This window comes from Streptopelia decaocto (genome assembly GCF_964273445.1).
Source record: "Streptopelia decaocto genome assembly, chromosome: 14".
Classification (NCBI taxonomy): Eukaryota; Metazoa; Chordata; class Aves; order Columbiformes; family Columbidae; genus Streptopelia; species Streptopelia decaocto.
In genome coordinates this window covers 5,717,506-5,744,546 of record NC_138669.1, presented here as the reverse complement: position 1 = coordinate 5,744,546, position 27,041 = coordinate 5,717,506, and the positions used below count along the sequence as shown (strand labels likewise).

At 53.1% G+C, this 27,041-nt stretch overlaps 2 protein-coding genes across 2 annotated transcripts in view; one reads left to right on the top strand and one right to left on the bottom strand.

Moving 5' to 3' along the window:
* The window catches only part of LOC309446228 (BPI fold-containing family B member 4-like), a gene marked incomplete at its 5' end in the record, with an annotated part of 15,345 nt that extends 403 nt beyond the window's left edge, over nucleotides 1-14,942 (top strand). The window contains 16 exons of the mRNA XM_082065777.1: nucleotides 2,041-2,187; nucleotides 5,173-5,302; nucleotides 6,054-6,168; nucleotides 6,675-6,779; nucleotides 7,020-7,175; nucleotides 8,574-8,637; nucleotides 9,011-9,074; nucleotides 9,465-9,556; nucleotides 10,128-10,301; nucleotides 10,995-11,048; nucleotides 11,684-11,848; nucleotides 11,960-12,027; nucleotides 13,323-13,365; nucleotides 13,868-13,931; nucleotides 14,267-14,343; nucleotides 14,846-14,942. Coding sequence (XP_081921903.1) covers nucleotides 2,041-2,187; nucleotides 5,173-5,302; nucleotides 6,054-6,168; nucleotides 6,675-6,779; nucleotides 7,020-7,175; nucleotides 8,574-8,637; nucleotides 9,011-9,074; nucleotides 9,465-9,556; nucleotides 10,128-10,301; nucleotides 10,995-11,048; nucleotides 11,684-11,848; nucleotides 11,960-12,027; nucleotides 13,323-13,365; nucleotides 13,868-13,931; nucleotides 14,267-14,343; nucleotides 14,846-14,869 — 1,542 coding nt within the window. The 3' untranslated portion in view covers nucleotides 14,870-14,942. The remainder of the gene's footprint in view (nucleotides 1-2,040; nucleotides 2,188-5,172; nucleotides 5,303-6,053; nucleotides 6,169-6,674; nucleotides 6,780-7,019; nucleotides 7,176-8,573; nucleotides 8,638-9,010; nucleotides 9,075-9,464; nucleotides 9,557-10,127; nucleotides 10,302-10,994; nucleotides 11,049-11,683; nucleotides 11,849-11,959; nucleotides 12,028-13,322; nucleotides 13,366-13,867; nucleotides 13,932-14,266; nucleotides 14,344-14,845) is intronic.
* A 3,116-nt stretch (nucleotides 14,943-18,058) lies between these two features.
* On the bottom strand, nucleotides 18,059-25,774 carry LOC309446227 (protein TENP-like; the record flags this gene model as incomplete). Its single annotated transcript, XM_082065776.1, has 14 exons — nucleotides 18,059-18,081; nucleotides 18,126-18,162; nucleotides 18,480-18,525; nucleotides 19,117-19,184; nucleotides 19,311-19,616; nucleotides 19,716-19,757; nucleotides 20,090-20,266; nucleotides 20,387-20,478; nucleotides 20,707-21,057; nucleotides 21,438-21,610; nucleotides 21,714-21,818; nucleotides 22,102-22,201; nucleotides 22,452-22,568; nucleotides 25,765-25,774. The coding sequence occupies 14 exons, from the start codon at nucleotides 25,772-25,774 to the stop codon at nucleotides 18,059-18,061; spliced, it is 1,647 nt and encodes a 548-aa protein (XP_081921902.1).
* Nucleotides 25,775-27,041: the final 1,267 nt, after the last annotated feature.

The following is a 27,041-nucleotide window of genomic DNA, read 5'->3' as shown; positions in this document are numbered from 1 at the left end:
GTGTGCGTCCGGCCCGTTTCCGTCTCCGGGCACGTTCTTGGGGGCTTGTCCTTGTGCTCTTGCTCGCTGTAGTGTGGGTGTATCTCACCAGGCTCTGGGGAGACCTCTATGGGGCACGGATGCTGCCATGCCTGGGCAGCATGGGCCCTGCTCCTTGGCATCGAAATTGCTCTTCGGTTTGGGGGCAGGGGAACCGAGGGAAGGTGTGGATGGGATCTGTGACGTCTCCCTGGTGCGTAGGAGCTGGACGGGGAGCGGGTACTCACAACCATGCGCAGCGGTTTAGGCATGAATGGGGATGCTGATCCAGGTGGGTCACGGGCAGCTGCCCGCCCAGCCAGCCCCTCCATGTTCCTCACCCCTCCAGCCCCGCCGTGTTCCTCATCCTGCCAGCCCGCTCCAGTTTGTAGCTCCTCTAATGCCTCTTTGTCTCCTTTCAGTGTCATGCTGGTATTTTGCGGCTTCTGCCCTGTGACAGGATCCTTGTACCAACTGTCACTGGACTGACTGTGGAAGGGAAATAACATATGGGTGAGATAGACCTTAGTTCTGCTCGTCAGGATAATTAATTCATTAGCAAGGTTCAGCACCAGGTTTGTTTAACATGAACTCCCTCTCTTGTTTCAGCTGCAGTTTCTTTAGAGCAGTTGGTGTCTCCCTAGAAATAGGCTTTTATTTACATAATGCTGACTCCAAACCCTTGAGTGGTTGTAGGGGCTGTAATTTATCCCCTGAGGAATGTCTGGACAAAGCACGGCACTAATTCTGCCACCTGCACTGATGATGTGTCTGAAGAGACTATGTCAAGTCTCTATTAAAAGCTGAGAATAAGACAGAAAGCCTGAAATCTTTACCTACAGAAGATATATGTGCGTAACATAAGGCTGCTGCTAATTCTTCCTGGGGATTAATAGAGACAATCAAGGACACTTTCACTCAATGTTGCTTTTCTTTTTGTAAGGCAAAGCTTCCCCAAACCTGAGGCGAGACGGAAACATGACTTTGAGGCTATGTTGCTGTCTTTCAGTCAAATGGAAATAGCTGTCTTTATTTTAAACGTCTCTGTTGGCACCGCAGTGCTGACGCTTTCTGAGACAATGAAATGGACAGGAATCCATTTTGCAGGCTGGAAGGAAGGCAAAAAAATAAATTGGAAGAATGAAGAGTGAGGAGGAATTGAGGTATTCACAGTGTTCACAGCGCAAGTGATTGGAAGTGATGGGAAGAAGGCAGAAAAGGGATTTATTTGTTTAAAATACAGGACTAGGTTTGACTTCAAGGTGCCCGTTGCATCACCAAGGAATCCGCGCTGCCGTGTGTGTGCTGGGGCGCAGGGCAGGGATCCCCTGCAGACACCCCCAAACAGAGGCAGCGCCCCCTGCCAGCCCCACAGCCTGTGCTGGGGCTCCCGGCAGCCCCGCGAGGGGGTCACAGCCTCTGCGGCCCTGGAACAGCTGTCGGTTTGTGGAAGCGGCCAAGCTTGCCCTGTGTGGGGCCAGAGGAAAGAGGGTGAGCTGGGGAGACCGGAGTGTGCCAGACCTGGAAAGGTCAGGGTGCAAGATGTGCGCCCAGAGGAATGCTCGGGGCGGCACTTGGACCCCAGCTCGGTCTCTGCAGGTCCATGACAGGCAGATGCCAGCAAAATCTTGCAAAACATGGTGAAACCAACACCTGCCCAAGCAGCTGGGGAAGGATTTGTTGAGTTTCCTGGGTGTTCCTGCCTGGTGTGACCTGGTTCCCCCCACGAGTCCTTCGGCCAGTGCTGCTTTCAGCATCGCATCGTGCAGCTCCCATGTCCTGGTGAGGTATGAAGACATGTCTGCAAAAACGTGTCTATTTTTGCACTGCAACTTGTCACATTGCACCTGGCTAATGAAATTTGTCCGTCCTCTCTGGCCGATGACATTATGCTCATTTTACTTCAGTTCACATCTTGGAAGCAGAAAGTTTCCTGTCTATAAAATTCCTGCAGACATTGATTTGTTGTCATCTCACGGTAGCGATTTTTCCCTGCCTCGCTGTTTATGCTCGGCATTGCAGATGCATCCAGAAATCGATGCTGCTGCTCTGGCTCCCGACAGGCAGCTCCGGGACCTGCTGCCCACGGCTCTTGTGCTGGTTTTCCTGCCCGTGGTCTCTGCCGTGGCCCTTCCCTGGGATGATGGTTCTGTTTCCCGAGTTCCCTATGTAGGAAACTGCTCGGGTGAGTGATCAGACACGGGTAAATCTGGGAAGGATCCTTTTGACGTCTGCCGACGCACAACCTGCCACGAGCCCGGGGTCAGCGCGAGCCTGGGATGGGTTTGGCAAGGCTCGCCATTGTTGTGAACAGTGATTAGTATTAATTAAGCTGCTCTGCCCTTGTGCGCTGCTGGCAGTGGAAGCAGCAAGCCCAACCAACTGTAAATCTGGCTGTGGGGATTGTGGGTTTCCAACAGTCCTGGGCTAAAGTCCAGTCCCAGAACTTGAGGAGGGTTTGATTCTTCAGTTCTTACTAAAACTCTCCAGCTCCTTTCTGGGAGATTGGGGTTGATGTTTTGACAAATCCTGTTGCTAGAAATTAGCTTTTGAGTCTGGCTCTGGGAGGGTTCGCTCATCCCGACTCGAACGGGAGCGCAGGTGGCGTTCCAAAGGCACATGTTCGCTGACACCACTGTACTGGTTGGCACAGCATTTTAGTTTGAGAAGCATGTAGTTCTCCTAAGTTTTCCCTAAGCTTCTGCAATTCTGAGCATTAGAGAAAAAGTATCAGTGAATTTAATAATATTTAATAAAAATATAGTATTTATTTACTTTAATATTATTCTTCTAAAGTTCTTGTTGCTGTTTAACCTGCCATCTTGCTGAGACGCAGCCTCGGGGCAGTTCCAAGTTCCAGAGGCAGCTCCAGAGCATCTTTCCTCTGTGGTGTTAGTCTTCCCATAAGCGCTTCCACTTTCTAGCATTTGTGTTCTGATAATCTTTTCATGCATTTCTTGCAATACTTCATTTTAATGTATATTCTCTTGTCACTGCAGAATGGAATTCAGCCTTCTGGTAAGTGATATCTAAATCACTGCTGCAAGGAGAGGATGAAATACGGGTGTGTGAGGGGGAGGCAGAGGCTGCGACTGAGCAAGAAAAGCTCGCACAGCAAGAAGAAATATCTCCAGTATGAAACGTGCTGCGTTCCCCGCAGCTGCTGTGTACTCACGTGCGTGTTGTACGAACACGGCTGTGTCCTCTCGCCATTTAACTGGGAGATTACCTGGTCTGTGTGTGCAGCCGCGTTGTGCATATGCAACGACTCAGGTGTTCGTTGCACACGCAGCGGCATCTGGAACCGCTTGCTAATCCACGTCTGCCCGTGCTCAGAGCCGCCTGTTCCGGCAGTGACATTCCTGCCGTGTGTCCAGGGCTGGAGCAGCGTCTGCTGAACCTTCACTGTGCATTTGGGGTCACCACTTGACCCTGGGCATTGGGGTGAGGCCCTTTGAAAGGAAACCAAAAAGGAGAAAGATGGGTGGGTTGTTCCTGGCAGTAAAAGCACATCAGGGCAAGCAGCAGAGTCAGCCTCTCCCTCTCTCTTCTTTGGTATTTCCACCTCTCCTGTGTTTGGTTTTTGAGGAAATAGATGGTGTCTCTGTTCCATCCCTGTTCCCCAGACCCCTCTCCATTCCCTCTTTGCTGCTGGTTTCTCCTGGGTCTGTCCCCACTGAACACGGGTGGCCAGACCTGAACAAAGTCCCCAGATAAGATCTTCCCGGCGCTCTGCACAATGGAAACTTCCCTGAAACCCGGCCAAGGTGTCTGCTCAGGGAGATTTTCATCCCTGAGGGATGAGATTTTCCTTTGAAATACTCATTCAGATAGCATGAGTGTTGCTTATTCAAGATTATATTTTTTCTTGGCTTTATACATTTCATTACAACTTCGTTTTTTACAGTCAATTCATGACACCTTTTACAGGTACAACTGGAATCAATTTGAAGCTCAGTCTTAACAAAGCCAACATTTGTCAGGCTTCTGTAACTTCTCTGTGTCACTTTTTGTCAAGAAAATATTTTTCCAGTGCTGCATTTGAAACAGGAATGAGCATTTTAAGTCCCACAACTTTGCAGGGATTGGGAAAAGCTGATGATTTCCTACAATAAGGCTCCTCGAATCCCTGCCCGTACGCTCTGTGTGCTGCCTTCCCGTGCAGGCAGCCCCGTCAGCCCCCTGTCACATTTAGATGCCTCAATAATTCTCACCATTTCCTAAAGAGTTGGTTTCCTCCAAAGAACTGGGGCCACCAGCACCGGGCAGCCTTTTTAACCCAGAGCAGGGGAAACGGCGGCGAGCGAGTGATCCAGGCTACAAAGGGCAGCGGAGCCGGCGGTGACGTTACTGGTGTAAATCAGGAGGCGGCAGCGGGTGCTGCTCGGGGCAGGGGCACAGGGTGGGTGCTCACGAGACAGGGGTTTGGGGCAGGTGTGTCTGCTTGGCTGCAGGTTTTATATACAGGCAACTTTTTCCATCTGGGTTGCAGCACAGAAAGGGAGGACGGCGCAGAGTCTCTGTGAGTCCCGAAGAGCCCGAGCGGAGCCGGGAGCCGTCCCAGCGCTGCAGCTGATGCAGGTGACACCGCGGGCTGGTGGAGGCTGCGAGGGGACAGGGTGACCTGTGCTGGTGGTGGTGTCACCTGCAGCTCTGGCAGGACCTGGGTGATGTGCCTGGTGCTCGGCTGCTTTAGTTTGAGATTCTGCTGTGCACCAATCATCTGCCTATGTCTGTTATTTCAAAGTTAAATTTCTGTTGATAGTTATTATTTATAACTTTATAGTTAGTTTATTTTTATCACTTGAGCTTTGGTTTATTGCTTTTAAAAGTTAGAACAAGACAAATCCTCAGATGCTTCCCTTGGCAAAGGCCCCCACCAAAACACGTGTAACTTTTCATCTAGGGGACACAGAAATAACAACAGCTTCAACAGCAGTTTGGCTTTCTTTTGTGTGAACATGTAGGATATTTGGGGCAGGTCCCAGGGGACAAGGACAGGGCTGGTGTTGACCCACGTGTGTGGACATGACCCAGGTCCTGCAGCCCCAGGCCCAGCACAGGGGGGTTCTGGCTGCACCTCATTCCTCATGAGGTCGCTGGGGGCTTTGGAGTCTCTGCCCCCGCTTCCCACTCTGCTGTGTGTCTTCCCAGCAGGGGACTCTGCTGGAGATGACGGTATTGAAGCTTTTTGGAATCGTCCTTTTCTGTGGCCTCCTCTCGCCCTCCCAAGAGGTCCTGTCGGCTCTGTCCTGTGCCGTCAGTCCAGTGGCGATGCAGAATGGTAACTAGAAACATGAGCTGTGTTTGGTTGGAAAGCTCTGTGGGGCCATGACGTGGAGTGAAACTTCCCGAGTGTCTTCACCTTTATTTTATAGTTCCTCGGGGCTGCAGACTTGTAGTGTCTGGCAGCCCCCGCCGGGCTCGTGGCTCAGGGAGATCTGCTCTAGAACTGGGACATGTTTCAGCACCGAACAGCCACACCGAAGTTCAGGGCTGTGTCTGGGTTATTTCCTCTTTTTGTCTTAGTTTTTCATTTCCATATTGGAGCAGCTGATATTTGGCAAACAACTGCTGTGATGTTTAGCAGCCATGTTAATATTTGCAGTTCTCCAGGAGGAAAAAAAAGAGGCTTGTTTCAAGTTGTTTCTGTTGAAAAAACAAAAAGCAAAACAAAACCAAACCAAGCAACCAAAACTGCTTTTCAAATGGGAAATGAGTTGCAAGTTAAACCCAAGTGGTGTTGTTATCACCCCGGCAGTGTCTGACTGTCCTGCAGCGGTCAGTCGGACGCTCTCTCCTGCTGGTTCGGTCACTACGGGCAGCTTCGGGTTAGCGCATGTTGTAAAACATCATCCCCTGTGTGATCTGGCTCCACTGTGACAGCTGATGACCCTGCAGCAGCTCTGGGGCGGGGGGGTGCGCTGGTGCTGGCTTTGCCAGGCTGGGCCTGGGTGGGCGGGTGCGGCCGGTGTGTCCTGCAGTGCTGTGTGTCCTGCAGTGCTGTGTGTCCTGCAGTGCTGTCTGTCTTGCAGCGCTGTCGAAGACCATCCTGCAGAGCAAGCTCTTCGAGCGGCACCTGCAGGGCCTGGTGCTGCCCAGCATCCTGGGGAATGGGGGTCTGCTGTCCGCCCCCACCAGCATCACTGGGTGAGTGCAGGGCAGGGGCTCCGCGGGGGCAGCATCTCAACCGGCAGCTCCGCAGCAGCAAACCTGAGCTGCAGCTGCACCCTTGGCCACAGCAGTTATCCTCATCTTGTGGTGCTGTTGAAATTCCAGCCCACCAAAAGTTGTGTGTTTAGATGGCGAGGTGCATGGCAAGTTGTGGAAGCAGATGCAGAATGTCAGCACTGCTGCTGCTGTTGAGATCTGAGACACTCGACAGCACTGAGCAATGGAGGAGGGGGCTGCAGAGAGCAAAGCTGCCTGCTCTGGGAAGTGCCTTCCACCCCAGTGTGCTTCCAGGCTGCCCTCATTCAGGGTTCAGCTGCAGACCCGTCTCCCACCATGGAGTCGCTACCTTGTGCTTACAGTGCTCTTGCCTCCAGCTGGGGGTGCCCCTGGTGACACGGGTGCTGTGGGTTCCTCAGTACATAGAGCTGTGCCCCTCTGCTAGCAGAGCTTTCAACTTGTGCCGCTTTTGCTGTTGTTCGCAGGCTGCACCTGGTCAGGTCTCAGCTCCCCACGCTGTCGGTGACGCTGCTGTCGGGGATCGGGGTCCAGCTGAGCATCGCTGCCGACCTGGAGCTCCGGGGCAACTGGTGAGTGGGTGCGTCACCGTGAGAGCCGTATCCACAGGCTTCCTCCTGTGCCATGTTTTGCACCTTTTATGGATTTCTAGGTGTTTCTTACCTGTAATAAAGTCACGGAGTAACAGGCACCAAGGGATGACTGGTGGCAACTGTGATAAATTGTGGTGCGGTTTGTGGCCACTGGCTTTGCTGGGTTTCTCTGCTTAGAGGCTGAGAGATGAAATCTGTTCAACCCATTTGCTTTTTCAGCTTGGTTGGCCTTCTTTCAGACCTAATTGATATCTCGGTGGCTGTGAACATCACTGCAAACATTAAATGCACGAATTTTGAATCGGGCACAGTGCAGGTCGTCATTGAAGACTGCCTCTGCATTCTCGGGGCCATAAAGATCAATCTCCTCTCTGAGTAAGTGCCTGTGGATTTATGTTTGCCATCGCCTGCAATCCTCCTCTCTTTATCCGCTGATCTGGACAGGCTGCCAGGACACAGATGGTGCTGAGCAGATACAGGGCCAGGCCTCGGGGAAGTCGTTTCTTTCCTGTTGCCAAAGCCGGTTGCTTCAGTGGAGCTGGGAAAAAATGTGATTGTTGGAAGATGAGGGTTAATCTGCCATGCTTGTCTGTGGAAATTTAAAGAGGTTTGATGCCTCTTCCATTGTACTTCCTTTAATTTACCTTGTGAATTGATATCCAAAGGGTAGGAAGAGCAGAACAGGGGGTGTTCCAGGAGAGCAGCTTCTTGCCCTGGTTTCACACTCTGCCCTTGGCTGCTGTCACGGAAAGATGTTGGACATATGGACTGTGGCTCTGACCGCTGTGGAGATGTGTAATTCCATGCAAATGTCCCTTCTCCCGCTCAGACTTATTAAATTTTTGGCAGAAGGAATTTGCTGACTTCATGTATTGATGGATGCAGCAGTAAATTGATCATGAGAAATATTTTCTTTTACTGCTTTTGAATTACTCACTTTTCAGGTTCACTGAATTTCTCCTAATTATTTTTTGCATTATGCATTATATTTCAATCAGTGCAGCAGCTGGTTTGAAACAGACTGTGTAAGTGAGCAGAGGAACACAGCTCACCCTCTCTGGGGTCACATTTTAAGTGTTAGCAGGATAGAAGTGGTGGTGTGTAGGACGTGGGCTCTGGGGTAAGGGGGAGCGAGGATGGACGCATTTGGCTTCGTGGCAGTTCCTCAGATGCGTCTATAGGCAGAACTTGGGCATAAAGAACAAGACATGATGAATTCCTGCTGGCTGTGGCTTGCCGACTGTGCTGCTGCATGTTCCAACTCAATAGCCCAGTAATATATTGATTATCAAAAGTAAATGGCTCTGCGCTGCCTGCAGGCATCCTGCATCCCTGAGCGATCTGTTCAGCAGCAGCGCTGCAATGTTACACAGCAGATTTCTCCTTGTTATTCTCCATGTAAATTGTTTCCTTCCCATAACTAACACGGAGATATTTCATAATGGCTCCACCTCCCCTTAACTACAGCACTGATTTAAATAGCAGCCAGCTGAACACAGGTGACGCTGCGGGGGTCTCACTCCTTCACTCCAATGGTTTCTGTACCCCCCCAGTGCTGGAACCAGCCCAGTTCTGTCCCAGTGAGGCCAGCAGCTCCGTCCCCTCCCGCTCAGCCCCGCTGGTGTCACCTGCAGCAGTGTCACCTGCAGCAGTGTCCCTGCGGGGATGGCTGGGGACCAGTGGGGTGTGAAATAAAGGCTGGAGATGCCTTGGTCTCCTTTCCTGCAGCTGTGTGTGTAGTGATGAGGAGTTTTATTTTTTTCTCCTTTCCAGCTTCCTGTCCCTATCAGTAAATGAGATAGTGCTTAACCAGCTGACAGCCACTCTGCCCGGTTTGGTAAGCCTGAAGATTGCTCTCCTTTCCTAGCTGAAACACAGAAATATTGGGAACAGCATGCTGGGAGGTCACAGCAAGCTGCACCGTTATTCGGTGTTGCTCCCCGTGTCACCGGCGCTCATTGCCAGCCCGGCTGTGCCCGCGTGTTTCTGCCTGCCAGGCGATGCCTGGGGCGCTCCCCAGCCCCAGCGGTGCCCTGGGTTTGGTACCCAGCTCCAGGGATGCTCCACTGCCCCAGGTCCTTCCCAGCTGCTGCCCGAGGCCACGCAGCCCCTCTGCCCCGGGGATTTGGACAGAAGGGGTCTGGGCAGGCAAGGGTGCTGCTCCTGCAGAGTGGTGCCCAGGGCTCAGCGTGTCTCTGTTTGTGTTGCAGCTGTGTCCAGTGGTTGATATGGTGGTCAACCTGGTGAACATCCACCTGATGAGCACTCTCAACGGTGGGTGTCTGTTGGAGGGGGAAGTGCTGTGGCCACATTTCCAGGCTGGTCCAAGGGCAGGAGCTGCTCCCTGTGGGGCTGTCACCGAGCCCCGGAGTCCCACCAGCAGCCTGAGAGAGCTGCTCGCACCTTAGCCCTCCTTATGCCTTTTTTATACATCACCCTTGGCTTCAGCTTTTCTTTGATGCTTTTTTTGGGGCTGCATTCTGAAGGCAGATCTCACCCAGTGGAGTTTGGGGATGTTTTGGCTGTTTGGAGCAGCAGTGAGCATCCCACAAGCTGTGTACGCTCAGGACCTGGGTGTGCGGTCTGGCTGGTGGCCGGTGGCAGGGGACAGTTTGTGTTGCTGCTCGTTTCCTGACATTGTAACGATGTTTTTTCTCTCTGAAGTGATGATGCCAGTTGGTACGGCAGGAACGATTCACTACCAGCTGGCCAGCCTCCCATTTACCTCCGGCTTGTTCCTGGAGCTGGATTTGGATGTAAGTTAGCGCTGGGTGACAGGACCCTGCAGGTGTGACTGTGACATGGTGACTGTTCATCCTCATCCTGGGAGCACTTGTCTCCTTCCAGTGCAGCCACAGGGAGGAGCTGGGCTGATGGTTTGTTTCTGGAAACTCTGACTGAATATTTAGATCCTTACCCAAATCACCCCTAAGTCACTGCGTGCACTTTTCCTCAAGCCTCCGTTTGCTCTGATTGCAAACTTGTCCTGAGTCTGTCCCAGACTGCGTGTCTGCTCTTCATCACTGCCGAGACAAGCAGTTTGCATCCTCGCCCTCCTGCAGCCTGGGCGCAATTGCTTTCTGCCTTCGCTGTTCAGTGTCCGTGGTGGGTCAATGCTAAACCAAGCTAATGGGCTTTTTTACTACTGTCTCACTGGGGAGAAAAAAACAAAGAAAAAGAAACCAACAAAAACCAAGCAGTACTTTCAAATAGCTTAAATAGTGGCTAGCGAGAAGTGACTGGGACTGTCACAGACCCCACACCCTCCCTCTCGAGGATCTGGGCTTTGAAGGGTCGATGTAACATCCGTGTCCCCTCTCCTGGCAGGGTGTGGTGCAGGACGTGGGAGGCAGCATCATCCCCCATGACTCGTCCCCCGCTGCTTTGCCTCTGCTGCTGGACAATCTGCTTGTCATGGGCGTGCGCCCAAGCTTCCTCAACGCCGTGGTGACCCTCATGTTCCAGATCCCATCGCAGAACCTCACCTGCACACCCGGAGCTGTGAGTGTGGCAACCCCTGTGCCACCCCGGGGAGGTGGTGAGGGACACACGTGGCCGTGGCTCTGCGCAGGCTGTGCACCATGTCCCTGTGCCCACCTGCCGATGCTCCAGCCCCCGCGCTGCCTCCTCCCTGCTCCTGTCAGTAATCTATAGCAGCACGTGCAGCCATCAGCCATTGTCACCGTACGGGCACCCCAGGGACCTGTTGAAACCAGTCGTGTACTGGTTATGCCACAGACTCCCGGAGGTCTGTCATCCATTTCAATGAGTCTTCAAAATATCATCGAGAAGAGCAACTTTGCACACACAATGCAATTCTCCAGGCCTATGCATTTTTTGTACCTCTGATCTGTATTTCCACTGGGAAATATTAGGGGTCCACACACTGGAAAATGTGGAAAGCCCGTGGGTTACGTCTCCTCCTGCGGCTGGTTGCTCTCACCTTATCAACTGACCAGGAATTGCCCTGGCAGCCGAGGAGCAATGGAGCAGGCGGGGGCTCCAGTGCTGGCGCCTGCGTGTGGCTGAGCTGCCCGGGGACAGGGGGTGAGGTAGGGCTGGGGGACCGGCCCCAGGAGCACAATGAGCTGTGGGGACAGGAACACAAGTAGGAGAGGGATGGCCCTGGCAGGACAGTGTTGCTGGAATCGGCTGGAGCGCTCATTGGGGCTGTTTGTGCTTCTGTTCCAACAGTTCTCTGGTGCCAGCCAGCTGCAAGAAGCCATCACGACCCTCGCTCCCTCGGAGGTGAGTGGCTTTTGCTGGTGTGAGGATTTGTGTAAACCTCACCAGGTCCAAGGCCATCCAAGTGATGCACCTGGACGTGCTGGGGAGCTGCTGCCCCAGGTCTCTGCTCCTCTGCTGCCCTCCCCATCGCTCTGTCCGGCTGTGCCAGCATCGCTTTGTCCTGGTCCCTTCCAACCCAAACTGTTCCCTGATTCTGTGCTGCCACCTGCCTGCTGGGAGCAGCTCATGGGCTGGCGGTCTGACCCAGCCCATGGTGCCTGCTCTCCTGTGTCCCATTGGCTCTACCTGAAGTTCTCCCGCTCCCTAAGCAGGGGAACGTCTCCTGCAGCTCCCAGCATTGACAGAAAGAGCTGGTAGACATCTGGCATCCCCCGTTTCCTGGGCACCTCTCATGGCCGCAGCCCCTTGGTGTCCACCTGTGTCCCCTCAGCCCCTCACTGCCCCAGCAAGGAGAGCTGACCTCTGCTGCCTGACCTATTTGCTCTGTAAATTGGGCTTGTCCAAGGTCTGTGTGACCATGAGGGAGACCCTACAGAGTTATGGGTCTATGAGAGTCCCCCAGAGAGCTGCCTGTCCCCCGCCGGGTCAGTGTGTGAGGTGCAGGATCCACCTCCACGTGTCCCCAATCGTCATAGTGCTCTGTCTGCCATGGAACCCATCCTCTGAGCATTCAGCTGGCCTTGGCTGGGAACCCGCTTATCCTCTTGGAGGAAAACCAAGCCACCCTCAAGCTTTCAGTGCTGATTCGCGTGTTTGTTAATTTGGATGGATCCATCCTCAACCTCCTGCTCCTGAAGGCTGTAAGTGTGGATGGCAAGACCTCAAACTGGTGCAGGGTGCAGCTGGGCAGGTGGCTGCCAGCTGGGCTGGGGACACCTCCACCGCCTGATCCTCACCCTCTCTGCTTGCAGGACCTCGGGCTCAACGTCCATGTGTCAATTGCTGGAGGCAAACTGGTGCTGGGCTTGTCCCTGGGCAGGTGAGTCATCCACGGGGGCGCTGGAGCTAAAGCAGAGCCCCAGCCCACTCAGTCCCTGGGCAGCCCCAGCCCTCGGCCGTGCTGGGCGCTCCGGCTGGCTCAGGGGAGAGGTCTAGTTTTCTGGGAAGCAGTGGCCAGAAGAGAGCAGGACAGGCTGCGATCCATTGGGGATGCTCCCAGTGCTGCAGCAGCGTGTCCCTTGGTGACACAGCATGTCCCTCAGTGGCACGGCGCTGCCAGAGCTCCTGGGTGATATCAGAAGGGACGGGGTGTTGCACAGACACGCTGTGACACAGCCGGGCACCACTGCCCTTGCACGGGCTGGGGATGTTCTCTAATGTTGCTCTGGAGCCACTAACATGGAATGTTTCTCAGTGTCTGTCAAACAGGCGTTTCATTTCCCCAGTCTGGGCGTTCTCTGGCTGGCCGATGGCACAAGGGGGAAAGGGACTGCTGGCTTTCGGGAAATGTGACAGCAGTGGGAAAATAGTAGGAGACTGGGGGAAAAGGCTGGGTCAGTTTTATAACCAGGAGAAATGAGGTAACCTGAATAACTGTGAGACTGTCAGCTTGACTGGGATCCTGGGCAGTAGCTTGAAAAGTCTGGTGTTGGCCATGAGTGATAAAGGACTAAAGGGAAGTGCTGTCATTAATGCCAGTCAAGGTATGATTAAAGATTGGAAAGCGTTTCTTATAGTGTGATGCTTGAGGATTTTAAGCCATTTCACTTGTCAAAGAGTTAGATTTAGAAGGAACATTGGCATTGCTTGTATGCAGCAATATAGAGAATAGAAATGCATCAACGGGCTTTTAATTCAATAGACAAAGATATAACGAGATTCAATGGAAGTAGAAAAGAGAAATTCCAAGTGGAAATAGAGCATATGTTTTAGCTATGGAGATAGTTGTGTGATTGCAGTGATAGATTGGGAGCTGTAGCAAATTCTCCAGAGCTCCTGATCTGTAAACCCAGGCTGGGTGCAGCTCCTACAGCTCCGCTCTCAGGCGGCTCCTCTGGAGGGTCAGTAACTGCCCGGGTGCAGAGGGGAGGCAGGAGCCAGCGTGTGCCCTGCTGCACTTACACACAAATAAAAAAATAGTTTAAGCTTTTATTTTCCTATTTTCTTCTCTCCTGCAAGTGTGGCAGTGCCTGCTCTTTGTGTTACAATATTGTGATCCCTTATGGACGCTGTGGTGATGCCTCCCGGGTCCCTCGCGCAGGGGCTGGGGGCAGCGATGGGATCAGGCTGTGCTGGCCTTGTGGCTGACGAGCCTTTGCTTTCCTTTCCCTGCAGCACTTCCATCTCCCTGGAGTCCTCTGATGTTGGCATCAGTGATGTAAGTCTGGGTGCCAGGCTGGGCTTAGTCAGGCGGGCAGAGCGGCTCTGGGGCAGGAGGGGACACGTGGCTGCTGCACAATGCTGAGATGTGTCCTGGCTGGGGTGGGTAACGGCTCTGAGGGTCTCGGTTCTTCACTCCTCTACTCTGTGGGTTGTAGCAATTCTTCTTTTGCTTCTTTTTGTTGTTGTTGTTCTTCTGCCTTTTCTAATAATGCAAATGTAAAGCCTGGAGTCTGTTTATTCATCCCTGCTTGGCAAAGCTTACACGGAGCTCCAGTGAGAGATTTACCTGGTAGAGAGATTCCCAAAGGAAGGATGAAATACAAATCAAGGAAGAAAAGTAGACTTGCTTTGAAGAAAAGAGGGACTGTTTGTTCTTGTGCTGTGTCAGCGGGCAGTGGTTCCCAGTCCCGAGGACGGGGGGCTCCCAGCGCTGCTGCACTGTTTGATGCTCCGTGTCCATGGCAGTGCTGCTCACTCTTGTTCCTTGTCCGGTGCAGATCTCGATGCTGCAGCCCCACTGCATCAGCCTGCTGGCAGAACGGCTGGTGCCCTTTCTCAATGGTAAGGTGACCGGCAGCGCTGTGACGTGGGAGGGCTCGGGCCAAGGGGCAGAGGGATTTGTGTGTGACTGGACCTGCAGCAGGAGAGCTGGGGCGATGGAAAGTCTGCAGTCCCCGTTCTGAGCCTGGGCTTAAAAGTCCCAACCTTATTCTTGCACTATTTGCCTCAGCTCCAGCCCTGAGGGTCCTGGTAGCGACTGGTGGCAAAGAGCGTCAGGAAAGCCAAAATGCATCATTCCGGTGATGCTGCAGCGTTCGTCCCCCCGCGCAGCTCCGCTCCCCTGGCAGCTCTGCCGTGTGGTGGGAACCAGTTCAGGACCTGTCTGTTCCCCACAGGAATTCTAGAACTCGGGATCCCTCTGCCGAACGTGCTGGACATTTCCTTAATGAAGGCGGATATTCAGATATTGGTGGTGAGTGTCCATCGGGCTGTTTCCCCACAAGGCACCAATGTGGGTCACTGAGACCTGCCAAGGGAGTTTAGTGTGCAAGACCTGTAGATTTTAAGCCTTGAAAGGCCAGAAAATGTTGCTCTGCCTGACCTCCTTCTGAGCACTTCATGCCCATGAGTGTCAACAAATCAGATCTGCAGTGAGGAACGTTCAGCTCCCTGGGCAGGTCCTGTCCCCGTCCCGGCTGCTGTTCCTTTCAAGAGAGCTCTGGGAGCAGCTCAGACCTGGGTCTGGGAGGCTCTTTCCAGTGGCCCCATTTAAAGTGTCCTTAATTACACCAAATTCCAGCCCTGGGCACCCTGGAGATGTCCCGGAGCAGCTGGAGTGTTAGCCGGTGCTTCCCAAAGGGTTCCGTGCCTTAGTCCAGGTCTGCCGGGAGGATTTTTGCGGAGGGTTTGTTGGCTCTGTGCTGGCCCTGGCAGCCGGGCCGTGACGCGGCCGTGTCGCTCTTGCCCCTTTGCAGGGGTTCCTGTTGATCCGGGTGTGAGCACAACAGCTCCAGGCGCCGAGAGGGGGGAAGAGAGACCAGTGGGACGGAACATCGAGACCAGCATCATCGCTTTTATTTTCTCAACTTGATTCAAAATTCTTTAACATTTAAGACACTTTAAAGTTAATTGGCTCATGTGAGGGGTAAGATATGTTCATAAGCCACAACCTGATAGACAGCTCTGTGTACAAATATTTATATGGAGAAATTATCATGATTTGGGGGTCACAGAGCAGTTGCATGTGGTGCTGCAGTGCCATTGTTAAATTTGTTCTGAGGAAAAATTGTTCTTGATATAATGAAAACATTTCACATGGCTTTCTCAGTAAATGTCGCCATCCACGATCAGAAGGATCTGAAGTGCTGAGGGGGAGCTCAGGATACATTTGCCATGTAACTCTTTTAATAAACATTCCCAATTTTTTAGTGCTTGGAATGAGGTTCTGGTTTCTGATGCTTCTCAGGGAGAGTATCTGTCCAGCCTCTTGCTGTGGGACCTGGTTCCTTTGTGACAACAGCTACTTTGTTTTTTGGTCTGAAAACTTTTTCTACTTGAACTTCCCCAAAAAATTACACTTGAATATTCAGTGGCTGCTCTTGGCTGGGGTGACCTGCTGACCAAATGCTAATCCACATACAGAAATCAGAATGAGATTGAATTTCCGAAGGTCATGAAGCATTTCCCAATAGAGTCTGGACACGCTGGTACAGCCGTGGTGCTGGTCCAGCGGGGCTGGGGGCTGCCTGGCCCTGTCACACCGAGCGGGACGGGTGTCACCGTCACCCGCGCCAGCAGCCGGAGCACTCACAGCCACCTCGGGGCTACACGGTTCATCAAACTCGCCGTCTCCATCCGTCGTTTTGCCTGCAGGCTGGCACAAAGGGCTTTGTTAGCACAAGGTTTTGTGCTGGTTCCTGTGCAAACATCTGCTGTATGGTAAGTAAAGTTTAGACTCTTTTCTGCACTTGTTTGGCCAGCGCGTCTGTATGCATTCCGGTTTGCTGGGAGGGGATTAATTTTGCTGGCGCTACAGAATAATCTGTGATTGTCGCTGTCCTGGGGTCTCTTCGAGTTGAGAAGGAAAAGCGTCACCGCGAGTCTGGGATCGCGGAAAAGTGGAAATATTGTCTTGTGTGTCTGCAAATGGCTTTTCCTCCTGGGGCTCGGCCTCTGTCACATTGTCTGTCACATAGGGCTGAGCAGAAGGGGCAGAGGAGCCTTTTCTAAAGGAAAGGGCAGCATGTCCTCAGTGTAACCTGGTACTTCTGCAGCTCTAAATCTATTGCTCTGAATTGCTGGTATGTTCAGGAGTAAATCCAGAGCAGGAAAAACTGCAAGTTGGAATTCACAAGCACTGGAACAATCCAGTCCCCAGGAGAAACACCACGCGGGGGTGCAGAGCCAGGCAGAAACGCCTGAAGCCAGAATATCCACCGGCAAATAAATACAGATTTTTACTACTGTAGTTTATTCCTTTTGGGAAACTGGTTTAAGATATATTAGTCAAAGAATAATGGTTGCAGCTCTACCAGGAAACTTTTATTAGGAGCAGTTCCCGCTATTGCCAACTTCAGGCATTAAAATCATTAGTCAGGTCCCCAAGCTGGGCATATAAACCTTCAGGGTTTTTTACTCCTTATAATAAATCCACTTGGCTTGTTTTGTTTGCTTTCCTATTTCTGAGTCTCTGAAATATGAGGTTTTGAAGTGCTTTTCAGCAGCTCCAGAGGCCAGGAGCCCTGTGCTTAGCTGTTGCATGTGGAAGCAGATGTGTGTGATGACCGTGGGTTCGTGGGCAGCCCCGTGGCCGAGCTTGACCGGAGCCAATGGTCACAGCGCGGGGGCTGCTCCATCCCAGCACCTGCTATGGGGCAGCTCCATCACCACCCCACCCTGACAGTGTGGGCTCTCAAGTCTCTTGTGGGTTTTGTTGGGTTTTATTTTTCTCCCCCTTTATTTTGCTGAACAACCTCTTGAGCACAGAGATGCATTTGATCTGTAGGAAAGAGCATCCCAGTATGGACCAGTGCAGCTGCTGGTGCCCCAGGCAGGCGTGTGGCACCGTCCGACTGTCGACAGCCGTGTTTCCATCAGCGTTTTCTCTGTGATGGGCTTTGTCAGAAATATACTTTTGAAAATATAGCTGGCTTCAAGTCTAAAATTAGAAACCATTGTGCAGGCTGATTTTTTTTTTTTTTTCTTCTTTTTTTTTCCATTTCTAACCCAGGGAAAACCACTACCCATAATGTTCCCATAGTAACGTGAGGAGTGGAGGAAAAGCAGACGCAAGGTTTCTTGTTGGTAGGGGCTGTGTTGTTCTGCAGCTGAGAGGCACAGGGCTGCTTTGAATCCATATAAGTTAGTGGAATTTTCATGCTTCCTTAATTAAATGTAAGGTCTGGACATCTGTACTGGTGCTAGTTCTTAGCAAAATTCACCTGGCTTTAGGTGCAGATTGTTGAAGGGAAAAAAAGTCAATAGTCATATCAGAAAATGCAGTATGAAAGAGAAATGTTTAATTAAAGTACAGAACATTGTTACAACCCATCCTCTTTCTGCAACAAAAATACCAAGAGCAGGACTGGAAGAGAAAGCTGCTAGTGCAACGCTGTTATCATCCTAAGTCTGATAAGGTGGTGTTTAGATAAAGCAGGAAAGCAGATATTCAATATTTCAAGCAGTGACAAAACACGAGGGGTGATTTCAGCGTCAACAGAACCGTTCTGCTCCTGTTTCACTCCGGACACCAGAGTTCAGACCATGGTGCTCTGCTCGCCTGCCCGGGCCAGCAGCTGCAGGTCGCAGGAGACCAAGACGTAGTCCTGCAGGGAGGATGGGCTGAGGGGTCTGGCAGCCCCGGCCCCCCGGCACAGCCACCGCTGGGCAGCGGGGACAGAGGAGCTGGGACTGCGCAAAGTGATGGAACGTGGTTCTGCGGGTTAACAGGCTCGAGGAGCAGGCTCTGATTTGTTCTGCGGCCAGGAGGTAAGAGTCGCTCCCGAGTTCCCTTTAAATCAAACACAGCAGGGAGCGGCTCAAATGTCTTATTTCTTACCTTGTGAATCATGATGTTGACATTGGTGTAGGTGAAGTTGGAGATGTGGGGCAGGATTACTCCTTCACTCAGGACCTCTAGGAAAAAAACAAAAGGAGGGGCAGTTGTTGTTGGGGTGCTGCCTCTGTCCTCATTGTGTGTCCTCGGTGGCGGCTCCGCTGCAAACCCACCGTTGAGCTGGGCCGGGACCTCCGCACGCAGCGTGGGCAGGAGCAGCTCCTCCAGCAAGGCAGCCTGCCAGGGGACACGCGCTCAGCTGGAGCAGGGCAGGGACAGCAGGACAGGGCTTGGGATGCTCACTGCAGCTCTCCCAGTCCCGCTGGACCTGCTGCTGAGCAGCGAGCACCCACAGTTCACATTTCCCTGCTGCCACCCACTGCCCGGGGGGTTTTGGGGCAGCCTCAGCTGGCTGGTGCCGCTGGGGTGACCAGGCTGGCAGGGGATGGTGCTGAGGTGGGGACTGGTGCACTCAGCAGGTGACAGCAGCACGGCACAGGGATGGAGCACAGCTGTGCTCGGTCAGTTTGGGGTGTGGGGCTGCGGGCACCTACCGGCACAGGACCCACATTGGAGGCAGCCAGGCTGAGGTCATTGTCCCTAGAAAAGAAAGAGCAGCACCGGAGCTACTTGTGAGGAGTTGTGGTGAGAAGTGGCTTTGACCCCCAAACACCAGGGCTGAGCCAGCAGCAAACTTGGTGCCCAGGTGTGTCTGAGCAGGGACTGGGGCTGGACTGTCCCGGGCACAGCAGCGAGGGCTTGAGGAGGTTTTGTCCCCCCTGACAACAGCTGCATCGGGCAGTGAGTGGGCTGGGGACACTGTGGGGCTGCAGTCTGGAGCAGGGGTGCCCAGGAGCCCCCCAGGACCCCCCGCCGCAGCTGTGGTTGCCGATGGGGCAGCCACAGGCAGTTCCCCCGGCAGCGGTGCCGGTGGCGCAGCAGGAGCAGGCAGGGGTGCTGGTGTGTGCTGGTCGTCTGCATACGCCTGTGCTGAATGCGGGGGGTGGATGGTGCAATTCCCACTTTTCTCTCTACATTACTGGATTCTCACTGTTTCCTTCAGGGTAGAGCTACCTCTGCAATGGCCAAACCATGAAAGCCAAGAAATTCCCCAGAGCACTTTGCCTCTCCTGTCCCTGCTCTGATGGGGACATGTCCCCTTTGAGGTCAGGGCAGAGCTGGGGACATTACTCTATCGCTGCTGCAGAGATTGTCATCCGTGTGTCGGCGACGCTCAGGAGGAGTCCCGCAGACATGTCCTGAGGAAAGGGAGGGCAGGATCAGAGTCAGCAAACAGTCCTGCATCAGCTCTGAATAGTGGGATGCGATGAACCTGTCCCTGTGCTACCACCTGTGACACATCCCTCATTCCTGCGCTACCCAACAGAGGGAAACGCTGCCGGGGACTTTGAGTGCTGCAGCAGGTAAAGGCCAAACCAGCAATGACTGCAACCGCTGGGGTTTGTGGCAAAGTCTTTGCTTTCCTGCTTCCGTGCAGCTCGGACGTTCTCGCAGGGCTCACTCACCACGTGCACGCTCACGAAGCTCTGCAGCGCCGGCGATCCCGCCCCAACGTGCACGGTGAGGAAGAGCTTCAGGGCTGCCTTGCCTTCCTCCAGCACCATCCGCGGCGAGCTCCTGAACACAGCTTGCAGCGTCACCGGGACGTCCTCCTGGAACAGGGAGCCCATCTGCCGAGGGAGGGGGGTTGTTTTGGGGCATGGCAGGTGCCGGGGGGCATTGCCTGAGACAGGGCTGTGCCCCTCGGAGGGACAGCATCAGTGCCAAACCTGTGTGATCTTCTGTGCCATGGCAGCGGTGGTCAGCGGGCTCTGAAAGACAAAGCACAACTGGTGAGGTGGCTGCCAGCTGCCTGGGCTGTGCTGGGGCTGGTGAGAGTTGTGCTGCTCATGGGGACACACAGGGACCTTCCTGCACATCAGCATGGGCTGGGAGCAGCAATTTGGTTACTCTTCATGGCAAGTTCTCCATGCACCGTCACACCAGCAGCATGTTTGGGAGCCTGGGGATGCCTGACTCCAACAGATACTCAGAGACACCCACGCTTTGCAGGGTGCACAGCTCCTTGAAGCCATTCGTGGGGCAGGGCTGTCCCTCCAAATGCAGGTTTTCTACCTCTTCCTCGCTTACTCGCTCTACTCACCGGGATGGTCATGTTGAAGGCTCCGGCCATCTCCAGGGCGAAGAAGAGGCTGGTGTAGAAGTGCTCTGAGAATGCCAGGGTGAGGTGGGAAGGGCTGGAGCTCGCGGGCTCGGGCATGCTGAAGGGCACGGGGCTGACTGGTAGCGGGATCGCCATCCCTGCCACCTGGAAAGTTGTCTGCAGGGACACAGGCAAGGAGAACAGGAGTTTGGGGTGTCTTGGGCACATAGTGCTGGGAGACAGGGGCTGTCCTGAAGGCTGGAGCTGGGCTGGGAGTGCTGGAACACGGGGACTCACCTGCAAGGAAATGGTGACTCCCTGCTCGGAGAACACGGGCGCAGCCAGGGGCAGGTACTGGACCTGGCAGTTCGGTGTGACGGGGAACTGGGCTGTGAGGTGAGCAGAGGGATGCTCAGGAGGGGCGGGAGCAGTTAGCGGCAGGTTGAGCTGGGAAGTGTCTGGGTTTCCCGAGTAAAGGGGTGGGGATGGAGCTGGGTGGGGGAAGCAGGTCCCAGGGAGATGACAGTGGCAGAGAGAGCCCGTCCAGCCCCATGACCTGCTCCAAAATGAGCCCCGGAACCCTTTGCCTGTGAGGACACTGAAAACTAGATGCTCACCTGTCAGAGACATCAGCTGCTCATTTGGGAAAAGCAGCAATTTGGAGACTTCTGGGCAAATCTGTAGAACGAAGAACAGAAAGAGAGGCAGTAGATGAACACAAGGGTCTGCTGGTGTCAGCTGTCCCAAATGCCTCTGGTGTGGGTGTCCCCATCGTCTGACCACGCGGCAGCAGGAGATGGAGCCCGTCAGCATTTGGTGACCACAGGGTAAAGCACCAGGGTGGCTTAAAGTGCTCCAGTTCTTACAGAACTGCACGACCTGATCTTGTGCTGTCTCATGCCTTTGTCTTACCTTATTGACATTAATCTCCTTGTCCATGTCTGAATTAGAGGACTTGCTGGATGAAAACAACAGAAGATGTTAGGCAAGAGCCAGCTTGGCCAAGCATTGCTGAGTGTCTTTTATCTGACTCAAAAAGCAGCCAGAGAAAGTATTGCCATTATTTTCTATCATCTATTAGGCTATGATTACAATTCAGAATCCTAAAACACTGAGGAATTCCATTAAAAATGTTCCTACTTCACTACTTTAAAAGATCCAGTCCCTTATGAGAGAATGAATCTCAAAATGGGGGGAAACCAGCCCTGCAAGCAGAACAAAGTTCCTCCCATGCAGATGAAGTTTTGTGGTAACCTTTGTAAGCGTTTAAGGCAGCGAGCAGAGCTCAGTCACGTCACCCTCCTGCCTACAAGTGGTTGTGCCTCAGTTTCTTCTTTTCCCCCGTTACCCAGGTCCCAGAGGAATGAAAACTGCGGGGTCGACCTTTCCGTGTCCTCGGTGCTCTGCTGCTCCTCCAAGGTGGGTTTGCAGGCAGAGGTCACAAGCTTCAGGTTCCCCTCGGGGGTCATTTCCAGGTGCAGGTCAGCCAGGATGGACAGTCGCGTGGCCTTGGTGCTGGGGCTGTGCCGGGAGAGGAGGAGGCTGGGGTAGGGGAAGCCCCCGTCCCATTCACCCCGATCCCCTGGGACCCTGGCTGCCTCTGTCCCATGTCCCCGGCACTCACGGTGCAGGGGTGACATCCAGGTCCGCATCAACGCTGAGCCGCAGGCCGGCATCCGGGATGAGTGACAGGGACAGCTCGGTGACTTTGACGGAGTTAATTTGCTTCCTGCAGGAGCAGAAATGAAGGTATCGGGAGCGATGTGCAGCCCCTGGCTGCTCTCACAGGGGGCAAAGCTTAAAAGTCCATGAGATCCGTACAGTTCAGGGACAAATAAGTGCCCAAGGGTGGAGCCAGGGCTGAGACCCCAATGGAGGAGCCAGGAGCTTGTTCCTAAACTGCCCTGGCAAACAGCCAGGTTAGTCTCCAGGAGGAATTTTGCCCTTGTTGGCAAAATACTTTTGTGGCGATATTCAAAGCGGTAGGTGGCAAAGCCAAGCTGCAGACTCACCTGCTGGGCTCTGGGGAGCTGGGAAGCAGGTTTGGGGCTGTGGGGGCCACGAGGTCCTGCCTGAGGACGTTCTCCGTGTGCGGCTTCGAGACTTGAGCAACTGCGAGACAGGGCAGGTGCTTTATGAGACCCTCTGGAGCTGGTGGCCCGATGGACAGAGCTGGACAGGCTGAAATCTGTCCAGGTGACATGCATCCGTCCTTCGCTAACCCCACTTCTATCCCTCACTAACCCCCCTGTAGAGAGGGGATAGTGAACAGCAAAAGGTTCTGGTCACAGTGTTTGGTATTTTGGATGCTGCTGCCTCCCCTCCCTGCTGTCAATGTGGGAGATGCAGGATCTGGACTCACGGTAGCTCAGTCCTGATGGGGTGAGGATGCCCCCGCAGTCGGGGGACCTGGTGGCCTGAGCAGGGACCAGGAAGCTCAGGAAGATGCTCAGGGTGCAGAGCGTTGCTGTGTCAGCGCCTGGAGAAGGAAAACACCCATGGTAGATGGTGAGAGTGGCCCTGGCCCAGCCACCGCAGCATGTGGACATGCTGGGGACACAGCTCTGCTCCCTGGGGGGGTCGTGAGCTTGTGTGAAATTTGTGGAATCCTCCCACAAGTCTGTAAGCTGGAGCGGTGCCTGCAGCCACCTGGCACCTGCTGAAGAGCACATATTGGCCTAAAACTGGTGTAAAACTAGCAAGTAAATGGGAGCTAAGATTAGTTGAGGAATGAATGTAAGTTATGGAAGAGGCTAAAATCAAATCAAAAGGTGAAAGTGTTACCTGTCTCTAAAAACATTTGGGAATTGTTTATAATGTTTGTAATGCTCTCACAATATTAAGAAAACAAGTAATTCAGGCTGTTTAACCTACATAAAATATTCATATTTACATCAGTCTTTGCAGAAAGCAGACTTCTGATGAGAACTGAGCCTTGCAGAGACACCCCAAAGTAAGTACAAGCAATGCCTATACCAAGCTATTCAGTTTGCAAATGAACCTTTACCTTTCCTGGCCAATCTTCTCATTCTTCCAACTCAGCCTGTGTCTCGCCGTGGCCACACCAAGGATTTGTCCTGGCTTTATATATCTTCACAGCTAAGGCTTGTGGAGCAGAAATTGGCAAAGAGGGCTGGAAACCAGGACATCGGGTGGACGCTTTGTTTTACATATGATTTTTTATTGTTTCCCCACATACTTGCTTACATTGGCCATTGACCGAACGCGGTGAAATATTGAGCAATGGGTGCTGGGGCAGCTCGCCTTCCTCATGGTGCTCCTGAGGAGCACAAAGAAAGGGCTCTGGGAGAGAGTGCCAGCAAATCATAGTTGGAAAGTGAACGTGGGTTTCTGTGCTGTGCAGCTGTGCTTTCCTCCTGTTCCACTGGGGCATCTCCAGAACCTGCTGTACTTTGTGTCCCGGTGCAGATCAGTAGGGATGAGACCCACACGTGTTGTGCTGAGGTCTTGGCAGTAGGGTCAGGCCTGGGTAAGTCTGTTGAAGGCAGCAGGAATGTTTCTGTGGGGCTCAGGGAGTTTTACACCAGAGAGATCAGGCTTTTTTAAGGTATACCTCCTCTGACCTCCAGAATGGCCCATGTCCCTTTTCCTTCTTCTCTTTAACCCATCCCAAATCAAAAGCCACTGGTGATGTTTACTACAGCTGGTAGAAAATGTGGTGGATGATGTCCATCCTCTTTGATAATGTCTCTACAAGCTGTGAAAGTGTTCATGGAAGGGAGTCCCAGTCCCTCTCCTCCCTGTGCTTGGGCTCCATGGTGTTCTTCTGTCTTCCTTGGCCTGGAGGACAGGACGTGGACCACCTGGAAATACCACATTGGCCCATCCTCTGTGGTCTCACTCAGCTCTCCTCTGACTTCCCCCACAACCCCGATAGTTGTGATCTCAGCTCCAAGCCGTGACCGCTCTTCCCAAGAGGACGGAATTGCCCGTTTTGGTCTGAATCCCTTGGCAATGGGTGTTCAGCACTTGCTGGAACACCTGCTGCTGGGTGGGAACCATTGTCCTTGTGCACTGAGAAGTGAGTCACTGGGCGCTGGCTCCAGGTGCATCTTGACATGTTCAGAGTCTTGGCTCTCCCCAGCGCCGGGCTGCTGAGAAACGCTCAGAAAAGCAGAGATCAGCCACGTTGTGCATTTCCGTGGAAGCATCTGAATAGCCCTGTCAAGAGAAAATATGAAGATATACGTCTAGAAAATATGAAGATATACATCTAACAGCATGCCGAGGGAGAGCAGGATTTACACTTCTGCGCTGATGAATGCAGCCCATTTAGAGGCAAGAAATGTGTTCGTGAAAGTAAATCCACTGAGAAGGTTGTGACCTGCAGACATGTCCCCCGGGGCTGCAGGAGGCGTTTCATGGCATCTGACATCAGTGGGGAGACAGACACAACCTAGAAAAGTCCCTGAGAAATAAGCCTTTGCGGTGTTTTAGAGCAGCGGTTGGAAATTGGCCCCTGCTCGACCTTGTTCCAGCACAGGTAATACCGGCAGCTCTGGAGATTTATCTGTGGAGTGTTGGTGTAAATTTACGGTGGCGCAGGGTCTGGGAATGAGCTGCAGGGACGAGATGGCACCGCGGTGCTTAGAGGTGGATTTTCTCCTCCTGAAGAGCTGTTCTGATCCTGGTGATCCCTGTGGAGCCTAATTAGGTGTCAACTTATAGCATAATGACTGATCAAGTTACTGCCGGAAAGACATCTTTCTGGCATGATGCGTTCCTTATCAGGCGTTATCTGTAAACCTTACGCTCCTGTCAGATAAGATGTAAATCTCCCTGTCTGGGCTTAGCAGAGAGAGTGCATCACTGGGAGGGGAGTGATGGCAGATTAAACCTCATGACATGTTTTATACAGAAATGAAGAGAAGAAATAAATTACTCGGTGCTGCAGGATTCCGCTGGGATGAACTTCTCAGGCGGTTCTTCTCAGCCTCGCTCCAGCCCTGCTGAAATCTGTAAGAATCTTACTGAGATTATTGCAATTTCCACTGGGTTTTCCACCAGCTGATCTCATGTCCCTCCCTGGCATTTGCAGAAGCTCCATGAACTTTGGGGGGTGAGAGCCACTTGTCCCAAGAGTCACTGTTACACGGGTGTCTCCAACAGCAGAATTTACCATTGCAAGTCTTAGGCTTCTCCTTGCCCCCACTTCTGTCTGTACCATGTAATTAAACAGAGCAATTTTTTCTCTTTTGGACTTGACAAGTTTCTGTTGGCTCCTCCTGGGGTTGAGCAAGAGCTCTGGCTTCAGCCGGCCAGGAGCACATGCCTGGTGCTGCGGCTCCAGGGCTCACCTGGGCTTCCAAATTTATCTGTGAAATTATTTGTATTGGCAGATGTCAGCAGCCCTCGGTGATCAGGTTACACTGCAATAATCACCCAGCCCTTTTATTCTTTCATTTTTCCTCTCTCTCCATCAGGGTTTATATATGGGCTGTTTCTTGTGCTCTCCAGGAGATCTGTGCGAAGCCTTGACAACCTCTGGGGACCTTCTGTGGGGAAGAACTGGGTGAGGTGACAGCAGAGCCGGTCCCCGTGGGAGCTCTCATCATGGAGGGGGCAGCAGCTCATGGCATCTCCCCCGGTGCGACAGGAGATGGAGGCCAGGGCGGTGGAGCCATGTCCACAGCCCGTGGAGAGGCCCATCTCACCTCCTGCCATGTCCACCAGCCACAACCTCTCCTGCTGTCCCTGGGGCCATGTGCTCACCAGGCAGCTCCAGCCCTTTCTCTACAGCAGGTTTTCAGCATCACAAGCAGCTCTGGTGCTTGTGGAAGAGGGAGGCTCAGCATCCTCCTTGGCTATCAGCTGCAGGGCGGGTGGTACAGGACACAGGCACGTCCTGATGGGCTGTTGACAGATGTCTGGATTTTGGGGAGTGATTCTTGTATTCAGGCTGTGTTTTGGCCGAGGTAGCTCTGTTGGATTTGCACTGAGCCCTGCTCGCTTTCATCTAGTGTGAGCGCAGCACTCAGGCCCTGTTGTGTGGTTTGGGAACTGTCTCCAGCTCACTGTGTCTCTGTCCGTTGAATCCCGTACACTCCTGTGAGCCGCTGTCAGCTCTGGAGCTCTGTGAGCAGCCGTGCTGGATCGGAGGATGTTCAGGATTTGGTGCGTTTTATTGCTCGGTGGCTGGCTGGCATGGTTGGGAGGAGCTGATGGGCCAGGAGCTGTCCTGGGGATCGATCTTGGAATGATTGACTGTGGTGAGTGCTCAGCTGTGTTCACACCCATGTGTGGACATGAGTCTGTCTGCAGAGAAGTGGGCAGCGCTGTGCACAGTCTGCATCCCCTGCGTGTCCCCTGTGGGATGCTGCACGTGGGACCCCACGGCTGTGACACCCTGACAAGAGCACATGAGTTATCTCAGCGGTGGGCAGTGTATTATGGTGGGAACCTGAAAATGTGCCCGTATCTCATGTCTAAAATCGCAATGTGTGCGCAGTGAGCACCCACCAAGCTCCAACGATTGCCAGGGACAGCAGAGATGGCTGATAATCTGAATGTATGGCATCTGGAGGGTCCTGATGGTGCCTGTGTGTGTTAAATGGGAACATGTTAATAACGATGTCTCATAGGGCGCGGTGGGGGCTGCTGAGTCCCCTCACCCTCTGGCACAGGCTCCTCCCTGTGCATTTTGTGCTGAACTCCTCGTCTTGTGCAAATCTTCCAGCGGTTCCACTGCTCTGAATGAGAGTGATGTTCTGCAGAAAATGGCAGAGGAAGCAGGAAACAAAAAGCCAAACGCCAAACCCATCAAAGGCATCTCAGGGTGAGTGATGATCAGCAGCATTTCACCGCGAGCCCCAACCTGGGAATGAGAAAATAAAAGCAGAAGGTTGGGAAGTGTCAGCCTGGAGGCAGAAACGAATCACTCCCTGCTAACAAGTGCAATATTAAAGCCAGTGATTTTCTGCATGGTTGTGTC